This window comes from Esox lucius, chromosome 21 (genome assembly GCF_011004845.1).
Source record: "Esox lucius isolate fEsoLuc1 chromosome 21, fEsoLuc1.pri, whole genome shotgun sequence".
NCBI classification, from domain to species: Eukaryota; Metazoa; Chordata; class Actinopteri; order Esociformes; family Esocidae; genus Esox; species Esox lucius.
Window position 1 is genome coordinate 4,430,913 of NC_047589.1, and position 26,065 is coordinate 4,456,977.

Sequence of the window (26,065 nt, forward strand, 5' to 3'; positions counted from 1 at the left end):
AGACAGAGACAGGAGAGACAGTGTGACCAACTCTGTTACCCATCACACAAAGCCTCAGACAGAGACAGGAGAGACAGTGTGACCAACTCTGTTACCCATCACACAAAGCCTCAGACAGAGACAGGAGAGACAGTGTGACCAACTCTGTTACCCATCACACAAAGCCTCAGACAGAGACAGGAGAGACAGTGTGACCAACTCTGTTACCCATCACACAAAGCCTCAGACAGAGACAGGAGAGACAGTGTGACCAACTCTGTTACCCATCACACAAAGCCTCAGACAGAGACAGGAGAGATAGGCGTCAGATCCGAAGCTGATTGACTGTTTGCTCGAGGACACATTCTTCCATGGTTTTACAGGAAATGTCATTTGTTGACACACACACCACCCCTACTGATGTCAGCCACAGGAGACACAGAGCCTGGAGGTTACCGATGAGGCGGCTGCTTCATTTTGACTGAGTCAAACAGCAAGACAATAAATGATCATCCAAGATGTGTGAATGTTGAGGAAGCTGACTAGTGGCAGAAATAAATTAAAAGAAATCTAGCAACAACATGGCTTGGTTAACCAGGCCTCAGATATCTACTAAACCTTAACATCCAGTCAAACAACTGCTGCCAGTCCAGCATATACAAACTTAACCAACGTTACATCAAGGAATTGAAATTGCCAGTCAAGCAGTTTTCACAATGTTGCCCTGCTTGCCCCTAATGTAGATGGTGGATAGCCAGGCTTGGGATTGATCACGGGTAGATGGCTACATGCCCTTAATGTGGATGCTGGATAGCCAGGCTTGGGATTGATCACGGGTAGATGGCTACATGCCCTTAATGTGGATGGTGGATAGCAAGGTTTGGGATTGATCACGGGTAGATGGCTACATGCCACTAATGTGGATGGTGGATAGCAAGGCTTGGGATTGATCACGGGTAGATGGCTACATGCCCTTAATGTGGATGGTGGATAGCAAGGTTTGGGATTGATCACGGGTAGATGGCTACATGCCCTTAATGTGGATGGTGGATAGCAAGGTTTGGGATTGATCACGGGTAGATGGCTACATGCCCCTAATGTGGATGCTGGATAGCCAGGCTTGGGATTGATCACGGGTAGATGGCTACATGCCCCTAATGTGGATGGTGGATAGCCAGGCTTGGGATTGATAACGGGTAGATGGCTACATGCCCCTAATGTGGATGGTGGATAGCCAGGCTTGGGATTGATCACGGGTAGATGGCTACATGCCCGTAATGTGGATGGTGGATAGCCAGGTTTGGGATTGATCACGGGTAGATGGCTACATGCCCCTGATGTGGATGGTGGATAGCCAGGCTTGGGATTGATCACGGGTAGATGGCTACTTGACCCTAATGTGGATGGTGGATAGCCAGGCTTGGGATTGATCACGGGTAGATGGCTACATGCCCGTAATGTGGATGGTGGATAGCCAGGCTTGGGATTGATCACGGGTAGATGGCGACATGCCCCTAATGTGGATGGTGGATAGCCAGGCTTGGGATTGATCACGGGTAGATGTTTACATGCCCCTAATGTGGATGGTGGATAGACAGGCTTGGGATTGATCACGGGTAGATGGCTACATGCCCCTAATGTGGATGTTGGATAGCCAGGCTTGGGATTGATCACGGGTAGATGGCTACATGCCCCTAATGTGGATGGTGGATAGCCAGGCTTGGGATTGATCACGGGTAGATGGCTACATGCCCCTAATGTGGATGGTGGATAGCCAGGCTTGGGATTGATCACGGGTAGATGGCTACATGCCCCTATGTGGATGCTGGATAGCCAGGCTTGGGATTGATCACGGGTAGATGGCTACATGCCCCTAATGTGGATGCTGGATAGCCAGGCTTGGGATTGATCACGGGTAGATGGCTACATGCCCCTAATGTGGATGGTGGATAGACAGGCTTGGGATTGATCACGGGTAGAAAGCTACATGCCTCCTCATTATCTGCTACTAAGGTATCATTGATCACCTAGTCCAATAATCAATGTGCTTTGCACAGGTGTGTCAGAGTTCATGTCTGTCTGGCAGATCCAGCCCAAACTATAAACTGTAATGATTAGACGGATATCTGTGTAAGGGGGATATCTCAAACTAAACCAGAGAAGAAATGTTTGCCCTTTGAGTCAGGCATTTTTCAACAAGGGACAAGAGGAAACAATGTTTAGTCTAATCTCTGGGCGAAAAATAAGGCTGATAGCTGGTGGAAACTGGTCTTTTTAATCCTATAGTTATTCTTGTAAATATTTGTTGTTTGTCTCCTCTTTTGTTTTTTCTGTAACTTCCTCATCTTTAACTTGGATGACTGGATTGAGGAAGATTAGAATCAACACTTTTTCAGTAGGCGTCAGCTACCGCATAAACAACGCCAAAGCTGAATGAAGCAGTAAGCAATTGTCCTGTCTAGTTATTTAATTTATTGAGCTTTTCATGGACAGGATATACTTTTACTTTCATCTCGACCAAAGCACTATCCAGGGTTTTTATTGATCTTGTTTGCGCCTCTTCTGCACCCTGGGAGACTTCTCATTACAGACCTCCCGTTGGTGATCACAGATGAATATTAATATTCCTGGCTTAGGATGGTTGTGCAGTCCAATCCCCTGCCCCTGTAACACTGCAGTGTGGGTTTGAATCCAGCCCACTGCTTTTTCAGCAAAAAACTATCACTCCATTTCCAAACCCTTTAATGCAAACTAATGATAGGTAATATATCTTAAAATATCAGATGATTCTATGATTTTTGGTTGGGCGATAAAAATCGAACAGATTGATGTTACACTAATGTCAAAGAAAGCTTTACATCAAACACAAGTGTGTGCAAGCCTACGTAGTTAACAAGACGCTAATCGCTACCCACCCAGGCTCTCTTTCTTTTGATGGTGGTTTTCTGAGCCTTGCTGATTTACAACACACTAATATTCCCTTCAACCCCAGTGTATTCTCAACACTAGATTAGACTCACTTTATATAGTCCTGTCTACAGACTCTCCAGGGAGCTATGTCTGCTTTCAGACTGACAAACTACTGAGTCTTTGTCACCAATAACACCCTTCTCTTTGCATAGTGAAACCTGGGTGAAACCTTCTGCACAATATTGGCAGGAACAATACCATTTGGGATTTCCACCAGGCAATCCTGACAGGCATAATCAAGCTTTGTTTAGTGTCTGGGAATTTAGTTGTCACCCACATATACCTCGCAATTTTTTGTATGGTATTATTTTCTTAGTGATGGTGACAGGCATTGCTGGACGTGATGCACTGCTAGCCTCACTTGGCTGTTAATCAGAAGCACCAAGCAACACAGCAGCAGTCAATCATATAATTACTGCCTGAAGGGTCACACAAGGACACAGACAGGGAGGAGAGAGTTAGATCGAGGAAAGGGGGGTTGGGGGGGAAAGAGACGGGAGGTGAGAAAGGGGGGAGATAAAGTTATATATTTACGACTCAGACACTGCCAGACCTAGAGACGAGCTGCATCCCAATCTCTCCGTCTTTACTCCTCATCCCAATAACTCTAGTTAAGGGACAGAAGCAAAGCTAGTGAGTGAAAATAAGTTTTCCTCTTTTAATGGCTGCTGTCCTATGGCTTGATGTTAGGCCTGTCATGAAGGACTAGGGCTTTGAGTGTTTGTGTGTGTGACAGGTAGCCTGAACAGTCTCCGAATGGTTGTTAGATTGAATTCATTGCCATCCATTTCTGTTGTTCTGTCCCTCAGCAAGGCATTTAACACTAATGGCTACCAGGTCAATGCTGTAAATAAGAATTTACAAGTTCAAGAGGGAAATTAATCTAAGAGAAACTTGCAGTACAATGAGAATTCCTCTAAAATGTTACATTTCTATGCGTTTATGTGTTGTCATTCTACACCTAGCCAGATCTGATTGGCCAAAGTGGTCCAGCATCAACCCCATATGGGCTAACCCAAAGTAGTCCCACATCAACCCTACACTGGCTAGCCCAAAGCCCTCCCACACAACCTATCAAAAGCTAGGTATGAACTAGGTACACCAAGCTCACTTCCGCCTCACAGGATTAGTACCAAAACAGGCTAGTCCACTCCAATCTCACATTTGCCCAACATGTGCTAGCCTACACCACCCCAACACAGGCTATCCCAGACCAGCCCAAAGTATTCTATTCTATATTCTAAATACAACCCACAACAGCTCAGTTTGGGGTAAACTGTACCAAGGCCAAAACGGTCTTGCCCACACTAGTCCAACACATGCTAGCCCAAAAGTCCAAGACTGGAAATCTCACATGAAACCTTCATTAAGTAAAAGCTAAAGCTCATTAGATTATATGGGGATTTGTTGTACAATACCCTCAATTTATGTGGATATTATGCAGTTCTAGTAATTTTATGGTGAAACCATTTCTGGGAGTATCGTTGTAGTCTATTTAATGTTAACGTCTACAAAGTAAATTTTTTGAATGTGAGAAACAACTTAATCTTGTTAAATTATGTATCAATAGATGGTCTAATGTAATGGGAAGAGCAGGATGCTTGCAATGCTCATGAGGGACCAGTACATTAAAAAAATTTACCCAGTACTGTAAGTTGCTGTGGAGTGTTTGCTATACATGCAAATTTGTTTACTGAGTTCCGTTAACCGTATGGTTGGAGACAGTGATTTGAATAATTTGCTATTCTGTGATCAGCCTTAGTTTCTTGCTTTAATCTCACACAGATCAGATCAGTGGCATAAGGCTGACCATATTACTTGAAGCCTGAGTGGTTTACCTTTGTCAAAGATTAATGAGTCACAAGCAAGCAAGTTTTTTTGTATAGCACAATTCATACATCGAAGCAATTCAATGTGCTTTACAAAGAAAAATATATGAAAACAATAACATAATGACAAATACTGAAATGAAAACATCATAATAAGAAAAAATACAATAAGAAAATATATAAAGATAAAGATGGGATAAAAACATAGGAAGCTATAAGGCTAAACAGTGTGGTTAACTTTAAGTGCTCAGTCATAGGCACGTGAAAAGAGAAGTGTTTTAATCTGGATTTAAAAATGTATACATTTGATCTTCTAGTAGTTTATTCCAGTTGTGTACAGCATAAATGCTAAACGCTGCTTCTCCATGTTTAGTTTGGACTCTGGACTCTACTAGCTGACCTGTGTTCATGGATCTAAGAGCCCGGCTCGGTTTATATTCTTCAAACATATCAGAAATGTATTCGGGTCCTAAACCATTCAGAGATTTATAAACTAAAACCACCACTTTGAAATCTATTCTGTAACTGACTGGAAGCCAATGCGTAGATTTAAGAAGAGTGATGTGATCTGTTCTCTTGGTCCTGGTTAACATTCTAGCAGCAGCATTCTGAATGAGCTGCAGCCGTTTTACAGTCTTTTTCGGGAGTCCAGCTAAGAGGCCATTACAGTAGTCAACTCTACTAGAGATAAAAGTATGGATGAGCTTCTCTTGGTCTTTTTGGGACACCAAGCCTTTGATTCTGGCTATATTTTTTAGATGATAGACTGCTGTTTTGGTGACCGCTTTGATATGACTGTTAAATCTGAGGTCTGAGTCTATCAGAGCACCAAGATTATGTACTTGTTCCCTGGTTTTAAGGGCCAGAGAATCCAGCTCTTTACTAATACTTGTTCTTTTATTTTTGTTGCAAAACACAGTAATCTCAATTATCTTGGTTTAATTGTAGACAATGTTGGTTCATCCAGGTATTTATGTGCTCTATACAGTGACACAGAGAGTCTATTGAGCTGTTGTCATATGGTTCATGAGCCATATATATTTGAGTATCATCGGCATAGCTGTGGTAGTTAATGTTGTTGTTCTGTAGAATTTGGCCCAGAGGTAGCATATAGAGATTGAACAGAAGCGGTCCGAGAACTGTTCTCTGTGGAACTCCGCATGTCATAGCCACCCTATCAGATTCATGATTACCAATGGTGACAAAGTAACTCCGGCCATCTAGATAAGATCTGAACCAATCAAGGACTGACCTGGAGAGTCCTACCCAATTTTCCAGCCTATTTATAAGTGTTCTATGATCTACAGTGTCAAATGCTGCACTGAGATCTAATAGAACCAGAACTGTTATTTATCAGAATCAGTATTCCGTCGTATATCATTTAAAACTTTTATCAGGGCCGTTTCAGTACTGTGGTGAACCCTGACTGAAACTTGTCTAAGAGACCGCTTGAGGTCACAAAATTGCTGAGTTGATTGACGACAACCTTCTCAATGATACTGGCTATAAAAGGGAGATTTGTTACAGGTCTATAGTAGTTCATTATAGATACATCCAGTGTTCTCTTTTTCAATAGGGGCTTAATGGCAGCTGTTTTTAGAGACGTTGGGAAAATGCCTGATTGCAGAGAGCTATTAACTATTTGCTGTAGGTCCATTGTTATAGAGTAAAAGTTGTTTTAAAAAAGTCTGATGGCAGTGTGTCGAGACAGCAAGTAGAAGCTTTAAGATGTCGAACTGTTTCATCTAGGGATTTTTGATCAATTGTATTAAAATGCGACATAATAATCAAGTTATGTCTTGGTGGTCGTGGTGATGGTACAGAGTCCTTGTCAGACTGTATAGTTCTGATGTTCCATCTAATACTTATAATTTTTTCACTAAAGAAACAGGCAAATTCATTACATTTCACAGTGGACATGAGTTCTGATGCTATCTGCTTTATTGGGTTCGTAAGCTTATAGACCATGACAAATAGAGCGCAAGTATTATTGATATTCTTGTTGATCATTCCCAATAAATGTTATCATCTGGCCCTGCGTAACTTATTGTTGAAGCTACCAAGGCTTTGTTTATAGATGTTATAGTGAATTTGAAGTTTAGTTTTCCTTCACTTACATTCCGCATTACTACATTCTCTTTTCAGGGCGCTTACCATCATGATGGTTCTCCATGGTGTTTTCTGTTTGCTCATAGTTTTCTTTACCTTTACATTTATACGATCCATGACATTCAATATTTTGCCATTAAAATTATCCAGGAGTACATCAACTGACTCAGCACTTATTGTTGGAGAGATAGCTATGGCTTCAATAAACTGAGCAATGGTACTCTCATTAATGTACCTTTTCTTAACAGAAACAGGGTTTACTGGAACATGAACATGGGTGATAAGTGATTCAAAAAAGACACAGAAATGATCAGACAGGGCCAAGTCTTTAACCATGACAGAGGAAATATCGAGACCTTTAGAGATAACCAGATCTAGAATGTGGCCTTGAGTGTGTGTACGCTCTTTCACATGTTGAGTAAGATCAAAAGAGTCAAGTAGTACAAAAAGTTATTTGGCATTATTGTCTATACTATTATCTATGTGGATGTTAAAATCCCCTGTAATAATAAACAAGTTTAGACATGCAAATCATTAAATGCTGGTGCTAATCCAAAACTTAACTAATCCTGATTGTAAAGCCTGAAAACTTAACCTTAACCCTCAATCTAACCTTCACTCTGTAACCCTAACCTTAATTGTAACCGTAACCCAAAGTGTAAAACCACTTTTTAACAAAGGGGACTGGGAGAATGTCCAAATGTATTCTATTTTTGTTGTTTAATCACTGTTTGGGGAGATGTGTTTCCTATTTATACAATCAAACCTGTTTTACACGCACACACAAACACACTGGACCTTGGTCACAGCTACCCAGATGGATTGTGTTCGTCATAGGGCAGGCTCAGTTTGTGAGTAATGGGGAGGATGTAGAAGAGTGTCGTTCTTGCACTCTGCCTCACGCTCTGTTCTATTGCAGGCAGGTGCTGCCATGGTTTTTACTGAACGGAGGCACTCAAGTGAATGAGTAAGAGACTCATTCACGATTTGTGTGTGTATGTGCGCGTTGGCGTGTGTCAATGTGTGTGGGTTGAGAGCTGAGCTGGCAGGGCCAACCTGCACAGCCGATCACCCACACAAACACACACACAGACACACTCGCACAACTGTGTGACGCACATCACACACACACCAAACAGGTGCCCACCCACAACTCTGCTTTGCCGCTACGCTCTATGTCACCACTGCACAAATCGCTATTGGCAGGTGTATCATGTCTGGTGCGTTTCTGATGTCAAACCTGCCCCTAAGGCAGGCGGAAGAATTGGAATTGACAGCTACAACTCTGTGACTGTGGAATGCGTATTTCTATTACATATTATGGCAGTGAGGGTTCTCATTTTGGAGATTAATGTTCATGCAGTGGAGTTTTGCACCCTAATTACAAAGCCGGTCATGATGCGAATAAAGCAGGAAGCGGATAGTTTTTTTTAAAGGTACTGGGCAGACAAACAGACAATCCCAGAACCAAGAATCTGGTAGGCTGGTCGGTCAGTCAGTCAGTGAAGGTTGATAGAAAGTGATGAAGTGTTCCCACCTCCCGTGGCGGGGAGGTGAACAGCATGCTGGGAGCCTAATATCCTTTTAAATGGCCCCAGTGTGTACTAGCTGGGTGGCTGAGAAAGGGAGTGGGGAGGTTGGTTGGAGCGGCGCTGATTGATGACGCGCAGGAGCACCGGCCGCCGCCAGCCTGCATGACACAGCAAGTCACCCGGCCACCTGGGCCACGGCTAGCAGTGTCTGGAGCGTTCACTCACAGCGCCGTCGGTGATTCGTTGTAGAACACCCGTTGTAGAGGAGCAACTGGATGGCAGAAAACAAACAAGACTTCTATAGAGCTCATGGTCAACAGCCCTGTGCTGTTGTTTTGTCTCAGTGGGCCGGACTGCCAGTTCCGGCGGTGACAGTCGCGCTCCAGGGGTTCCTGCGACCAATCGCTGTCTCTGGTTGAGGCACTGGCCCTTAGCTGTTGTGTTGGCTTGAAGAACTGCTGTTTGTTCCATACTGGAATTGTGCATCTTAATGAGGCCCGATCTCTATTGCCCAGTAGGACTCTGCCTCAGTTGTGTCTTAATTTAATTCCTGAAATCCCAGCTGTCCATGTCTACTGTGAGGTCATTAAGTGGGCAAAGGGGACTGAGGCGATGGTAAGGGAAGGTCCCTCGGAAACACCAGTGCTTAGCACGTCTGAGTCATGAACCAAACTGATGCCCCCTGAGACTGAGCTCCCACCACACAAATAAAAGCACAGGAAACACACGGGGAGAACTAGAGGGAGGCCATGTTATCAGTGTTTACTGATTATCATCAAAGAGGGGAAAAGAAACATCGTTAAAGGAGAAGTGCCACGATACCGCCCTGGATTTTGCCTGTACCTCCGGGAAATTGGGGTGGAGATAAGCATCAATGTTATTGCATTCACATGGAGCCCCTTGAGATCACGGCCATGAGTTTCACAGTAAATCCACTCCTCTAATTGAACCCATTTGTTTCCCAAGAAGTGAGCACTGCTTTTAACCAGCTTCCTATGGGTTGTGTGTGGAAAGTGCACTATATAATGTTGATAGGGTTCCATTTATACCTACGCAAAATCCTTTGGGGCTGGTTAGTCGCCTTACTGTACATTGACCTATTTATAACTCCATATTGCATTTGGGTCATACAACATGGAGAGTTTGGATTTATGAGAACGTTTTAGCTTCATATCTCTATTCAGCAATCTGAAAAAAGTTATTGAAACAAAACTCCACATGACCCATCTGCCAGCAATTTGTTTTTCTATGTACAATTTGTCTGTGCACTGCCTTATGACTGAGATTAGACTCCCAAAATCTGTGTGATGAATTCAGATGCATGTCTCTTAATTTCTCGGTCTCTAGTTACCGTCTTCAAAGATAGTGCCTGTGTTCCAATTGCATGCTATTCCCAGCGTACGTACACTTTTTCTGAACCCAACAGGCCCTGGTCAAAGGTAGTGCACTTGATCGGCCCGGGAATAGGAGAGCTACTTGGTTCACAATCAGTGTGTTCATTAAAGGCAGCTGGAGCGAGCAGATAAAATGAGCCTTGAGAACATTGTTTCGGAGCGAGGAGGGAAATTTCAGTTCACATAAATGTGATTACGTCTTTGGGTTATCTCTGGGTTGTTTTGAGAGCGCCACCCTGTCCACTCATTAGGCGACTTCAACTCTCCTCTTCCTCTTTGCTCCCTTGTAGTGGGAAATGCTACTTCATGCAGGCATTCAGACAGAACCTTAAATGCTGGACCTGTAAAAAGGAGCAAAGTGTAAATTTAAAATGCATTGTTATCCATGCAGGCACGTACCCCAGGGGGAGCGAGGTGGCGACAGGTTTATTTCAATACCCCTTCTCAAGTGACCTTGGCCGGGGCTTAAAGTCCATGCTCCCCTCCATACTCACTATTCATGGCTCTACTTTCCATGTCACAGGACCAGAAAAGGCATTTTGGGGACCTAAAGTAAAGTCCAGAGGGGAGCCCAGACACAAAGAATGTGCTGCCCGGAGGAAATGGGTTGTTTCACCCATTCCCAATGGTATTTTATTTTCTCTTTCTTTTTAAATGTTGGTATTATTATAATATTTTTTTTCTCTGATTGAGACAAGCTTAGAGTTGCTATGGCAATGGTCACAGTTAGTGTTTCTGTGTGTGTTCGTGTGTCAGTGTTTCTGTGTGTGTTTGTGTGGCAGTGTTTCTGTGTGTGTTTGTGTGTGTGTGTTAGTTACCATGTACCGATTGGTTTGTTATTCTTCTGTGAAAAGAAAAAGGAATCCTTTGGAGCTGCTAGCTCTGGCTGATATTACATAAATGCACCAGTCTGTTGGGAGGTTTTCCCATAGAATTTAATATTGAAACTCTAATAAAGAGTTTGTGAATGCTCGTGATTGTGATTAATTACAGCTTTTGATTAATGTATAATCTGTTTCATAAAGTCCTGTGGAAGTGTGTGTTTTTCAGACTTCTTATAGGCAATGTTTTTTCGAACAGCTGCTCTGACACAATTCCAGGGCCTTGACATCGCCCACCATAACAAACCATTTATCTCAGTGTCCAGCTGAACCACCTGCCGTGGTCTGAAGGGCTGGGCCCATTCTACAAATTATATTTCTATGACAGTTCCCCTTTGTGAACAGCTCGGTTCTTCACTTTTGCTATCCTAGCAAAATCAACCCCGTCTCCGCTCTTCCTCCCTTCCTTCCTTTCTCGCTCTCATCAGAACAGGTGGATATGAACCACACCTCCCTGCCCCTCCTCCTCTCCCGTGTGGATGAAGGCTGGTCTGTTGGCCACTGCAGGTGGTGGTGGTTAATCACTGCAGAGACAGAATTCATCATCTAAAATTTGCCAAGGCTTTCTCAAAGTTTACTAGTCAGCCCAATGCCAACACAAGAGACTGGTCAACTGTGAGAGAGCCCTGGCAGATTTTGGGCAGTTTGACTGTGGGATAAGCTGTTTCTCTCCTACCTCACTTCCTGGGTTAGTTTGAATATAGACGTCCATGTCTTTTCCTATAAAAGGAATCCAATGTCATTTCCTGTTGTTATACATGATGGACTGGATTAAAATGCAGCTTTGATATCAACCCATCAAATTCCAGTTGGAGTGGACATTTCATATGACAACCGTAGTGATACTATTCAAAAGACTATTATGATCTGTTAAAAAAAATATTTATCTAAAAAAAATATAATATATATATATTATAAAACACTGCATGCAATTCAGATGCCCATATCCAGACCTTTCATACAGGGTTCACAAATCTAATTTCACATTTCAGTTGGGACTCACTTTAGAGGAAGATCAGGTGTGTGTCTGTGTGAGTGTCTGTGCATGTGAGCAGATTTTCCTATATAAATTGGGACAAAATAACACCACACATTTTGGCTGATTTGTTAAAATTGGGGGTTAGGGATTACGTTAATGATTAGAGTTAAGATTAGGATTTTGGATTATAGGTGAACATGGGGATTAGGGTTAGGATCATAAAAACACTTTAGGATCATTTTTCAAGGTAACCCATTACAGGGCACTATACCATATAGCTTTATAATCTACCCAACCCCCGCCTGGTGTTATTCTTGTCAAGGTCTTTCCTTCTGCTGTGGAACTGACCGGAATGTGAACACTATCTTGTCGGATATTGTCTGTCAGTCTTCTCTGTCTCTGACAGAGTGACCCGAGCAGACAAGAATACCTGACCACTGTTCAGTTTCCAAATCTCTTTCTCTATTGTGGTTATGTTCCATAGAGAACCATGAGCACTGTGGAGGAGGAGCCGGACCACATGATACCATGAAGAGAAGCCTGCAGGTCCTGCGTCATCAGTTGCTGAGTGAGTATACCTGGCCACCCATGAACAGTGACAAAGACAGAACACAGTCCAGTATACATTAATGAAACTCATAGCACACATGACCTAATCAAAGAGCTGAATACGCTACCTCTGGTTTATACCAATCTAGCTGTAGTGCACAATGGCCAAACTAGTAGTAATGTACATAAGCCAATCTACTACATTTGCCGGACTGGTGGTGAGGTAAATTAGCTAAAGTATTTGTAGGTTACCATAGCAAAATGTCATAATTAAAAGCACAAAAGAAAGAAATGCAGTAAGACTGTGCACATGACACAGATATTTGACCTACACCAGTCAATTCCAGGTAGCAAGAGAACAATTTTGTACTTGCGGTGTTGTACGCTTACATCAGTGTTCCCTAATCACATCATACACTGTGCTGTTAGCCTGTTTTACATCTAAAGTGTATTAGTCGGGGACAGAGAGGAAGTGGAACTAACATCTTACAGATGAACCTGGGTGACATCAACAAGCCTCTCATCCAGGACGCCATGCATCCTGCCCCAGGAAAAACATGACCGACTGCTTTACAACAAGCACTATGCCCAGCATTATACCCAGCACTATACCCAGCACTATGCCCAGCATTATACCCAGCACTATACCCAGCACTATGCCCAGCATTATACCCAGCACTATACCCAGCACTATGCCCAGCATTATGCCCAGCATTATACCCAGCACTATACCCAGCACTATACCCAGCACTATACCCAGCACTATGCCCAGCATTATACCCAGCACTATACCCAGCACTATGCCCAGCATTATGCCCAGCACTATACCCAGCATTATACCCAGCACTATGCCCAGCACTATGCCCAGCATTATACCCAGCACTATACCCAGCACTATGCCCAGCACTATGCCCAGCACTATACCCAGCACTATGCCCAGCACTATGCCCAGCACTATACCCAGCACTATGCCCAGCACTATACCCAGCATTATACCCAGCACTATGCCCAGCATTATACTCAGCACTATGCCCAGCACTATGCCCAGCACTATGCCCAGCACTATGCCCAGCATTATACCCAGCACTATGCCCAGCATTATACCCAGCACTATGCCCAGCACTATGCCCAGCACTATACCCAGCATTATACCCAGCACTATGCCCAGCACTATGCCCAGCATTATGCCCAGCATTATGCCCAGCACTATGCCCAGCATTATACCCAGCACTATGCACAGCACTATGCCCACCACTATACCCAGCACTATGCCCAGCACTATGCCCAGCACTATGCCCAGCATTATACCCAGCACTATACCCAGCACTATGCCCAGCACTATACCCAGCATTATACCCAGCACTATGCCCAGCATTATACCCAGCACTATGCCCAGCACTATACCCAGCATTATACCCAGCACTATGCCCAGCACTATGCCCAGCATTATGCCCAGCATTATGCCCAGCATTATGCCCAGCATTATGCCCAGCATTATTCCCAGCACTATACCCAGCACTATGCCCAGCATTATACCCAGCACTATGCCCAGCACTATACCCAGCACTATGCCCAACACTATACCCAGCACTGTACCCAGCACTGCCCAGCATTATACCCACCCTATGCCCAGCACTATGCCCAGCACTATGCCCAGCATTATACCCAGCACTATGCACAGCACTATGCCCAGCACTTTACCCAGCACTATGCCCAACACTATACCCAGCACTGTACCCAGCACTGCCCAGCATTATACCCAGCCCTATGGCCAGCACTATGCCCAACACTATGCCCAACACTATGCCCAGCACTATGCCCAGTACTATGCCCAACACTATACCCAGCACTGTACCCAGCACTGCCCAGCATTATACCCAGCCCTATGCCCAGCACTATGCCCAGCATTATACCCAACACTATGGCCAGCACTATGCCCAACACTATGCCCAGCACTATGCCCAGCACTATGCCCAGCACTATGCCCAGCATTATACCCAGCACTATACCCAGCACTATGCCAGCACTATACCCAGCACTATGCCCAGCACTGTACCCAGCACTGTACCCAACACTATACCCAGCACTGTACCCAGCACTGCCCAGCATTATACCCAGCCCTATGCCCAGCACTATGCCCAGCATTATACCCAACACTATGGCCAGCACTATGCCCAACACTATGCCCAGCACTATGCCCAGCACTATGCCCAGCATTATACCCAGCACTATACCCAGCACTATGCCAGCACTATACCCAGCACTATGCCCAGCACTGTACCCAGCACTGTACCCAGCACTGCCCAGCATTATTCCCAGCACTATGCCCAGCATTATACCCAACACTATGCCCAGCACTATGCCCAACACTATGCCCAACACTATGCCCAGCACTATGCCCAGCACTATACCCAGCACTATGCCCAGCACTATGCCCAACACTATACCTAGCACTATGCCCAGCATTATACACATCACTATGCCCAGCACTATACCCAGCACTATGCCCAGCATTATACCCAGCACTATGCCCAGCACTATGCCCAGCACTATACCCAGCACTATGCCCAGCATTATGCCCAGCACTATGCCCAGCATTATACCCAGCACTATGCACAGCACTATGCCCAGCACTATACCCAGCACTATGCCCAGCATTATGCCCAGCACTATACCCAGCACTATGCCCAGTACTATGCCCAGCATTATACCCAACACTATGCCCAGCACTATGGCCAGCACTATGCCCAACACTATGCCCAACACTATGCCCAGCACTATACCCAGCACTATGCCCAGCACTATGCCCAGCACTATGCCCAACACTATACCTAGCACTATGCCCAGCATTATACACATTACTATGCCCAGCATTATACACATCACTATGCCCAGCACTATACCCAGCACTATGCCCAGTACTATGCCCATGGATGTTTGTTTCAGAGAAGAATAGCGCTTGATAAGGAGTCTGGATTTATACAGATTGTACTGATTGAAATCAAGTGATTGGATTCAGAAACAGTTGGTTTCAGTGTGATCGCTCCCAGGAAACGATGGGTTGTGCCAAAGGATGAATCAACTTGGGAAAAGCAACATTTAGAAATGATGTCATTGGCTTTGATACTTGGTTAGAGATGATCCAGTTGCTTTTGACAATGTTTTGTTCAACCCCTCTAATTTCTTCATTACCTAAACTATGGAAGGAGTCTCAGACTAAAATATAGCAATTGACAGTGTAGCAAGATTTCAGTTTGAGTCGTCAGACAAGGACAAAAAAGCAAACATTTGAAGGCTGTGCCTGACTAGTCTAACTGAATCAACACAAAGCAGATGAAAGATGGACCAAAGAACTGATGATGAAATTTAAAAAAAACACTCTAATAATGTACTGTGATCTCATGCAGGCCTGGGTTGTGTTCAGGGAACAGTCATTGAAATACAGAAGAAAACCCATGTCATTATCTAATTATTGTAATGTCATTATCTAATTGTATGGCACAGAAAGGAGGATTCTGTGACATTTTATCTCTTTTGATGAGAATTTTGTGACAAAACATTTTGAATTCATATTGCTGATTGTTTTTGATATCAGATTATTGGTTTCCAAAAATAAATACAATTTTGTCACTGATGGCCTGGGCCTATATTTCATTTTAGCTGTAGTCTTCTCTCCCCAGGCTGCTTCCCAAATTGACCCATTCCATAGTGCGCTACTTTTAACCATTAATTGTTGACACGGATGAACAGTAGTGCATTATATAGGGAATATAATGCTATTTGCAGTGCAGTCTAAGCTAGATTGCACTTGTCTAGACATAGAAGCCCACCTGAGAATCCTGCTGCCTAGAGACTAGTCTACTCTACTAAAAAACAAACTACTCATTTGTAGCCTAACAGTTACAGAGGCGAGCTGAAAAATCATGTGTTGGCAATTCAAATTACGAGTCTGACAGGAAAAATCAAACAGGAAGTGAATTGAAAACTGGAGGGTTACTTTAACTCCTAGGTTCCATCACCTTCCTTTCAGCCCCCTCAGAATCACTGCTCAACTGGGGACTAGCGTGATGGCCTACTTATCCAACCTTTATTTTCTTGTCTTTCGGGGACGGTTGTGTTAATGCAAATGTCAAATTTAATTCAGACCTTTTGTACAATTTACGATTAAAGTAATCTTAATCTTTACATAAACCAGGGTTGTGGGTCATTTGGAGAAACATAAACAGTGAATTGAAAAATATTTAATTGAGAATAAATTGTACTCTTACATTTTTCGTGTGAATCTTTTGAGTTGACATTTTAGTTACTTAATGGATGCTCTTTTTGCAGAGTGATTTACATGATCAATTAGGGTTAAGTGCTTTGCTAAAGGCCAGAAAAGTAGTTTTTTCACCTTTTGGGGTTAAGGATCCAAACCAACAACCTTTCAGTTAATGGGCCTAACCTTGAACCACCATCTGCTGTTCCATTTCTGATGTACAGTCAGACCTACAGCTTTGGGTGCACAGAGGGCTTCTGAAGAGATGATATCATATCATGATAATCACTGAGCACTCGTCATCATGGGAAGTTTCTTTCCTCCTATTTCCTTTGGTCGCACTCCTCCTTTCCTGAGGCGTTGGTTCTCTCTTGTCTCTTTTCTTCTCTGTTCTTTGTCATCCCCTTTGTCTTCCTCATCCCTGTCATGCAGAGAAGACTCCCTCATTTGTTTTACAAGAATGGTAGTTGTGGCCGTGGTCCTCAATCCAATTTCCTCCAAATACTGCCATTCTTTAGTATCTCCCTGCCTCAAGTGCAAATTGCATTTTGAAGTCAGCTCATGAAATGCTTATCTGTGACTGCTTAGTGTGGGAACGATGAGAAATCTTCCTAATCTCAGTTTCAGGGCTACCTGGCTCCCCAGCTATGTTCTATTGTTACAATAGATTGTGCTTGTAATACCATCATAACATCCCCAAAATGTCCTGAATAACATATACATTCTGAATGAATGGTTCGCTGCTTGCGGTCTGTTTTATGGCATTGTTTATCTCAGCCCTCTCGTCTCAGCCTTCTCCCCAGAGACCGAACAACTTCCTGGTTTATGTCTTTCCTTCCCGTTTGAGCCGGCTCTGTGGACTAGTCGCTCCAGCAGCAAACTAAGCAATGGTGGGCAACTGTCCCGCTAAATCATTATCCCATTAAATATCAGTGCCTTCATTTCCTTCTGGTTTCATGTTCTTCAGCGCTATGACAGTGTAGACAGAGCATAATGGGAGGCCGAAGCCTAATCTGACAAGGTTTGTCCCAAATAGCAATATAGCAGACTATTTCACACATTCCAGATGCGTAAGAAATAGGGTACTGTATAGAGAGTATGGAGGATGGCGTTTGGAGTTTGGAGACACTTTTTGTCTCTTATCTCAAAACCTACATCTGTGTACCCCCCAATCCCCCCCAAAACACACAGGTCCCAGCACTCCACAGGATGTGCCCTATCTGTCCGTCAGCCCCCTGAGACCACCACTCTTGTTAAGGATTGTCAGGCGGTCTGGGCACACCCAAAAGCAGACCATTGGAATTTGGCTGTTTACACCATTTTAAAAGATGTGCTATTTTTACGCCACTTTTTCCTTCAACAAACAATTGTTCTAGATTAGTTACCCGCTTGAACCCAAAATGGCACAGAGTTTGTTTAGGGTGATCACATAAAAAATATCCTTGCTTTAATAAATGTCTACAATATAAAGGAGCGTTGCAGTATTCATTTAGCCCCAACCTACAAACCATTCATGTGGATTAAACTGGGAAACATGAAAAACCCTGTTTTGATTGGGCTAGTTGGTGGTATACCAATACATCCCCTATGACCAGCTGTCAGGTCACGTAAAGTGCTCCAGGTGATAACTATTGATTTCTCTAGTTAGGTCATTTTAGAAGATCATGGATATGTTTGATAATCAAATCCTGCTACAGGTCTGAATGGCCAGTATGGTCTTTGGGCTCCGCTTTGAAGAACCTGATAGATTAGCTCTGTCAATATCAGATTCAATTTATCAGATTCGATCTGTCAATGTCATCTGTTCAACTAGCCTTCTAAAGGTGTGGGTAAATGTATGGGCTCTCCTTAACAAAGAACTTATTTGTTCAAAGTCTGACACTTCTAATTTGACTGTAAATTGTATTTGTTGCTGTACCGTGTAAGCGGGGCTGACCTAGAAGAGTGAATGTCTCTTACGGAGTGAGTGAGTAACTGAGTGAGTGGGTTAGTGATTGACTGACTGCCTTTTGTTAAATAGTGTCGTGGTTAGAGATGCAGCCTGCTATTCAGGCTACCTGTGTTTGAGCCACGCCACAGACAAAACCTATTATGTGTTAGGACAGATGAAAACCTTGCTGGCTTCAATCTTCAGTAGCAGTTTTATAGTAAGCCTAAAATAAAACTGTTTACGGTTATATTGCGACTATTTCTTGTGGATTTTCAAAGTACACATCTGTGCATGTTTTTTGGGGTAATAGCCTATAGATCACAACCTATTGCGCAGTAAAATTGGATTGGTTTCCACGATTTTCTCGTCGTTTCACTTGACTAAATATTGACAGTTATTGTATCAATGTCATTCACAAATCACAAATTTCTCGCTAGAAATTGCTCAATTCTTATGAATATTCCAAGTAGTAAGATACTAGTAGGCCTATTACTGATCATCATAGCATCATAGATGCTATTTGTCGGGGAAGTAAACTTGATAAGAAATGTTAGTTAGTTTTACACAATGATTAATGGTGTCTAGCTAAATATTCAAACTTGGCGTGGTGTTAATGCATGACAAAATAATCTAATGTCAAGATGTAATTTTCTGATGAGGTAGTATGTTCAAATTGGTTCCAATACTGGCATACTAGCTTACTATATACTAAACAGTACTTCACCATCATCCACGAAGTACTGTGCCTACTGGTAGTACTTAGTATGTAGTATGCAATTTGAGATTCATCAATGCTTTCGATTTCCACATAGTTCACATTAAACTGTTAAGCTATTAAACTGTTATTGTATGAACGACTGTCTACAGTAAGTTCCATTAAAGTGTTCCCCACGTTATTTCAGCAAATAGTCCATACGGAGGTGGACTGATTATCAGCAAGCCCTGTGGTCTTGTAGGGTTTTCCCCGACCTTCAATGCTCTGACGCTGGTTTGATTCCTCTCCCAGACATTCCAATTTTTGTCTCTCAGAAATATTTATCCACTCTGTACTTTTCAGCCATTGCACAATGATAAGATCTGAAAAATGCATTTTGCAATGTATTTCCTATACAAAATAAATATTGTAATGAGAGCATTTCTGACATGAAAAACATTTGGACAAAACTGAAAAGTATTTATACATTTTCAAATACATTTCGGAATAAAAGCTGAAATACATGTTGATACCTGACATTTATTTTGAATTAAGTTACATTTATTCTACATATATTCATCATATATTCTACATACATTCTCCATTGCAAAAATATATTTATTTTCCATATGGGACCAGCCATGGAGTGATTGGAGTGATTGTTTTTGTTATAGGTAGGCTGTTTAGCTATTAGTTAGATTACTATCTACAGTAATCTTTGTACAAGAATAGTTCTGTTAATAAACGTTATGTTGAATAATAATTATATTATTCAACAAATAATGTAATGGTTGAAGTAAAAGTTACATTCCCACTTTTTAAATAGTGTAATGGCTGAAGTAAAAGTTACATTCCCACTGTTTAAATAATGTAATGGCTGAAGTAAAAGTTACATTCCCACTGTTTAAATAGTGTAATGGCTGAAGTAAAAGTTACATTCCCACTGTTTAAATAGTGTAATGGCTGAAGTAAAAGTTACATTCCCACTGTTTAAATAATGTAATGGCTGAAGTAAAAGTTACATTCCCACTGTTTAAATAGTGTAATGTCTGAAGTAAAAGTTACATTCCCACTGTTTAAATAATGTAATGGCTGAAGTAAAAGTTACATTCCCACTGTTTAAATAATGTAATGGCTGAAGTAAAAGTTACATTCCCACTATTTAAATAGTGTAATGGCTGAAGTAAAAGTTACATTCCCACTGTTTAAATAGTTTAATGGTTGAAGACACGGTTTGCCACATGGAAAACCGTGGATCAAAACCAGCCAGGGACAACAACGTTCATCCCTTCTAATTGTGGGCCAGCTAAACTAGGCTTGCCTAAATCCTTTTTATTTTTTATTTCCAAATGTATGCAGTTTCATTATTTCCAATTAAACAGCAAGATGTCCAGTGTATGGGTTTTTGTGTGTGCATGCCTGTGTGCTTTTTTGTCTATATGAGTGTGTGTGTGTATCGGATGTGAAGTTTGAGGTAGAAGCTCGTTGATATTCTGATCAACTCTGTGAGGAGATGCCCTCCCACTGGGCTTTTCATGGCGTTAGCACCCGCAGGCGCTGCGCTTTAGCGATTAGCATAAATACTCCTAAACCCAGTACGTAAAAAAATTGGGGGCGTCTTTAATCACTGGCTATGCTTCAGTGCCCACTGTACTAATATTAAAACAGCAGCTATATATGTTTTTTTTAGCGCCCATAATAATAATCTGGGCAAAATGTGAAATGATTATCTGCCCTGGTGGTGCCCGGCATGTTAGACTCTTTGGTTTTCGAAGCAGATCTGCTGTGAAATAATAAATGATGTGACTTGTTGACTCACTGATGAGAGCTTACATCTGATTAAGTGATGTTTAGATTTAAAAATGTTAAGCAATGTGTTAAGGTTGAGGCCCGTAAGAGTTATTTTCAATGTTAACTTTGGCTTAAGGTTATAAGTTATGGTTAGGGTTTTGGTTTAGGTTTGGGAAAACTCTGAAAAGACTTACTCTGATCTGAGTATCCAGCCCATTTATAAAATGTAAGATCCAACCTTGGCAATGAGGCATCTAATTACATATTTTTTGTCTTGGGGGCAGATCTGCTTCCAGAACAAGAGTATGAACTGTGTTGGTTCTAGGGCACTTTTGTATCCTCTGACTGTTTTGCTTGGAGGCTGCCGTCATGCAGACAAAGCAGCAGTGTACAGCCTTGTATCTGAGTCTCAATTATCCCCATATTCCTCATGAAGTGCAATGGAATAGGGCGCTGTTTGGAACCTATGTACGATGCAGTACACAGCCAGCAGAAGAGCCACTGAGGCGTGAATGTTGTTGATGGATGATTCTGCTTATTATGGGACCTATTTTGGGGAATGTCAAATTTTCTAGGATTTGCAAAATGGAATGTTGTGACCTAATCACTGACCACTGGTTCGCCTGCTACATGGGCAGATTGGAGAAGTGTCCTTCATGACATTTTCTATATGGTATATGGACCCTGTTAATAGATGAATCCAAACAGGCAGAAAGAGGAGAGAGCTAGAAACAGGAAAAGAAGAGAGAGAGGAAAAGGGGGAGATAGATGGATGAGAGAAGGAGACAGCAATACACAGAGAGGAATCCTCACAGCAAGGCGAGGGGATGGCCACTGATCTGTTCTCTGCTACACACAGTGGATTGAGAGATTAGCTTGGACTGGTATATAAGATGCATCTCTATTAGACTACGGCCTGAGACTCATAATAGTTTGGAGAAGGTGGTGAGGAGAGAGGAGGTGAGCATTATGAGATAAAAAAGGCCTACGTCACAATCCAGAGTACATTAGCAGTTTTTAGGGTAGGTATTAGTTCTGAAACACACTGCCTTTTGGACCATTGATTTAGTTTGATTGTGAGTATGGACTCCCGTCTGTCTAACAGGGAGCTAGGATCATTTTGCAGCACCTGCCTGCTAAACTATATGCACCAATATACTTTGATTTCATTTGAAACACTGACCAATGAGATCCCAATGACAATCCCTGCCACTGGATAGCCATGTTTGTCTTTGTAGGCACTGATACTTGACTCTAATACTGATGGATGGAACGAAGCCATCGGATCAAGTGCACAAGACATTCAGTTGGATGATTTATTTATGTGCCATTTCCCTCCATGTCATCAACACTGTCCTGTAATTCAGCTAGTTCACTGCTTACATTGTCCAGCCCTGTGATAAATCTCTTGGCTGGGTTAATAGGAATAGTTTTTGTGGCTAATATCAGTGATGTAAACCAGAGTGTCATATAACTGTAGTTTTCCTTGTTTTTCTTCCCTGCCATTATCAGGATAGTAAATAGACGATCAGGTGGGTGTCTGAGAGGGATAGAGAGGGATGTTAACAGCTTGTAGCTTGTGATAATGATGGCTCCTGCCCTTTTCCCAGGCCTAGCAACAGGGTGGGACGTGGTCTTTCAATCAAATGTAATGGTGACCTTAAACAGTGAATCATGTGACTGTGTCCTTAATGTTGCGTTAGATGGAGTCAAGATCAGGGATGATATATCCTCCATGAATTATCCTCTAAAACAGTCGAGTTGTCTCCCTTTTCTTTGACATGTTTACCAAATCCTCAATTCCCTTAAGACATCAATCTTTAAAGGATAGCAATCTGTAGTTGATGAAACGATCACATCCGTTTGGAATGTTACAAGTGAATTTAAACAGCAGCAAGAGTTTTTTTTCCATTGGTTATCCTGAATATTATTACTTTGTTTTACCACACTGTTGTACAATGCTGTATCCTGTTGCCAGGGTTGTCGTTAGCGGTCACATTAGCTTTCAAAGTTAGCATTTTTACAACGTCAATCCTCCAAAAATATTTGTTTGTATTGAATATAATTGGGTTGTAATAAAAAAGATATACTTGTTATATAAGGCTATACTTTGTACTGTAACATAGTGTTTTTATACCCATGTTGACAAGCCCTGGTTCATGGTCAAATTATCTAAATAAACATTGGATTCTAAAGTAACGTTTTTCACTCCTGTTGAGCAAACCTTTGCCAAACACACAAGTAGCGAGAAAGAATGCATGGTTGGGAAGATACAGTGGGGAGAACAAGTATTTGATACACTGCCAATTTTGCAGGTTTTGCTACTTACAAAGAATGTGGAGGTCTGCAATTTTTATCATAGGTACACTTCAGCTGTGAGAGAGGGAATCTAAAACTTAAATCCAGAAAATCACATTGTATGTATTTTTTTGTAATACATTTTCATTTTATTGCATGATATAAGTATTTGATCACCTACCAACCAGTAAGAATTCCGGCTCTCACAGACCTGTTAGTTTTTCTTTAAGAAGCCCTCCTGTTCTCCACTCATTACCTGTATTAACTGTACCTGTTTGAACTCGTTACCTGTATAAAAGACACCTGTCCACACACTCAATCAAACAGACTCCAACCTCTCCACATTGGCCAAGACCAGAAAACTTTGTAAGGACATCAGGGATAAAATAGTAGACCTGCACAAGGCTGGGATGGGCTACAGGACAATAGGCAAGCAGCTTGGTGAGAAGGCAAAAACTGTTGGCACAATTATTAGAAAATGGAAGATGTTCAAGATGACGGTCAATCTCCCTCGGGCTGGGGCTCCATGCAAGATCTCACCTCGTGGGGCATCAATGATCATGAGGAAGGTGAGGGATCAGCCCAAAACTACATGGCAGTACCTGGTCAATGACCTGAAGAGAGCTGGGACCACAATTTCAAAGAAAACCATTAGTAACACACTACGTCGTCATGGATTAAAATCCAAGGTTCCCCTGCTCAAGCCAGCGCATATCCAGGCCCGGCGGAAGTTTGCCAATGACCATCTGGATGATCCAGAGGAGGAATGGAAGAAGGTCATGTGGTCTGATGAGACAAAAATATAGCTTTTTGGTCTAAACTCCACTTGCCGTGTTTGGGGGAAGAAGAAGGATGAGTACAACCCAACCGTGAAGCATGGAGGTGGAAACATCATTCTTTGGGGATGCTTTTCTGCAAAGGGGACAGGACCACTGCACCATATTGAGGGGAGGATGGATGGGGCCATGTATCGCAAGATCTTGGCCAACAACCTCCTTCCCTCAGTAAGAGCATTGAAGATGGGTCATGGCTGGGTCTTCCAGCATGACAACGACCCAAAACACACAGCCAGGGCAACTAAGGAGTGGCTCCGTAAGAAGCATCTCAAGGTCCTGGAGTGGCCTAGCCAGTCTCCAGACCTGAACCCAATAGAAAATCTTTGGAGGGAGCTGAAAGTCCGTATTGCCCAACGACAGCCCCGAAACCTGAAGGATCTGGAGAAGGTCTGTGTGGAGGAGTGGGCCAAAATCCCTGCTGCAGTGTGTGCAAACCTGGTCAAAAACTACAGGAAACTTATGATCTCTGTAATTGCAAACAAAGGTTTCTGTACCAAATATTAAGCCCTGCTTTTCTGATGTATCAAATACTTATGTCATGAAATAAAATGCAAATTAATTACTTAAAAATCATAGAGTGTGATTTTCTGGATTTTTTCTGGATTCTGTCACTCACAGATGAAGAGTACCTATGATAAAAATGACAGACTTCTAAATGCTTTGTAAGTAGGAAAACCTGCAAAATCGCCAGTGCATCAAATACTTGTTCTCCCCACGGTAGGTAAGATGTACTGTGTAATTGCAGTTTGCAAAAAGTCTACTTTGACTTTAAGGTCAATCCCATTTTAATACCACTCAATTCAGAAAGAACACTGAATAAAGAACATTTATAATTTAATCAGAGTTTGAATAATTTTTTATTTAACTGACCCCCCAATCCTAACAGTTTATGAACAACACAAAAATAAGAGCTAAGAGTAAAGAGGCTCTGGGCAAAACAGTTCCACTGTAGTCAGATTTTAGTTTGAACAGTTGCCAACCCATCTGTGCCACTTCAATCTTTGTTGTACAAGCTCAGACTAGTCCAAGGGTCTCAACCTTTAATAAGAGAGGACCAATGAGGATAGCGATGGAAGACGATGTCCTGCTTTGTCAAGTTTTTTTTTCTGGCTCCTTCACCTCGTTCCTCCTCGTGTTCCCTTCTTACCTCAGCACACTCAATAATGGATGTTAATAAAATCCCTGTTCACTCTCCCTGTACTCTCGATCATCTCACTGGTTAATTCACTTCCAGTGCTTTTCCTCTGACTTTACACTACACAGGGCTCTCAGTCTGTGTTTCTCCTGCTTCCCCATTCACTCCATCAGCCAGCCAGAAGAGCACCGTGACAAATGATATGCTTGGTCTGACTTCTCGCACTCAACCCACTACATGAACACAAACATACACACAGACACAACTGGTAAATACAGTGCCTTGCAAAATTGTTATAACTCCTGATAAATTATCTCATATTACTGAATTCCAAATGGTATGTTGACATTTTATTTCATTTCATATTTTATTTTAAAATACTGTTTTCATTTGTAATATTTTTTTTGGTGATATTTGGAAGTTCCCTTGCTTTATTTCCCTGTATTTTACTTCATCCATTCTTCCTGTATTTTTTAACAAGACAGATCTTTTGTGATGAGAAGCATCCCGCACAGCATGATGTTTGACCAAAAAGCTTAATCTTTGTCTGTTCTGACCATAAATCATTTCCCCACATTTCAAATGGGTCACTATCAAGCTTTCAGATGATACCTTTTGAGTAACAGCACTGTGCACTTTCACTCGACTTCCAGCCACCTAAATCTGTAGCCCCTTCAAGTGATTGTTGGCCTCTGTGGCTTCTCTCCCTTTCTTTATCCCTTTTAATGCATCTTCCCCTTTCTGATTATTGATCTAACTGAGCTCACTGGAATATCCAAACACTTTGGTATTATTTTGTAGCCTTTGCCTAGTACCTAATATTCTTTCAGATTCACAGCCTAACCAATGATACTTCAATAATGGGGTTTCCTGTAACGTCTCCACGTGGCACAGCAGCTCC

General features: G+C 42.3%; 1 protein-coding gene across 1 annotated transcript in view; it reads left to right on the forward strand.

The window, feature by feature from the left end:
• The window catches only part of tmem108 (transmembrane protein 108), a 59,625-nt gene that overhangs the window by 21,003 nt on the left and 12,557 nt on the right, over positions 1–26,065 (forward strand). The window contains exon 2 of the mRNA XM_010899768.4: positions 12,158–12,241. Coding sequence (XP_010898070.2) covers positions 12,202–12,241 — 40 coding nt within the window. The 5' untranslated portion in view covers positions 12,158–12,201. The remainder of the gene's footprint in view (positions 1–12,157; positions 12,242–26,065) is intronic.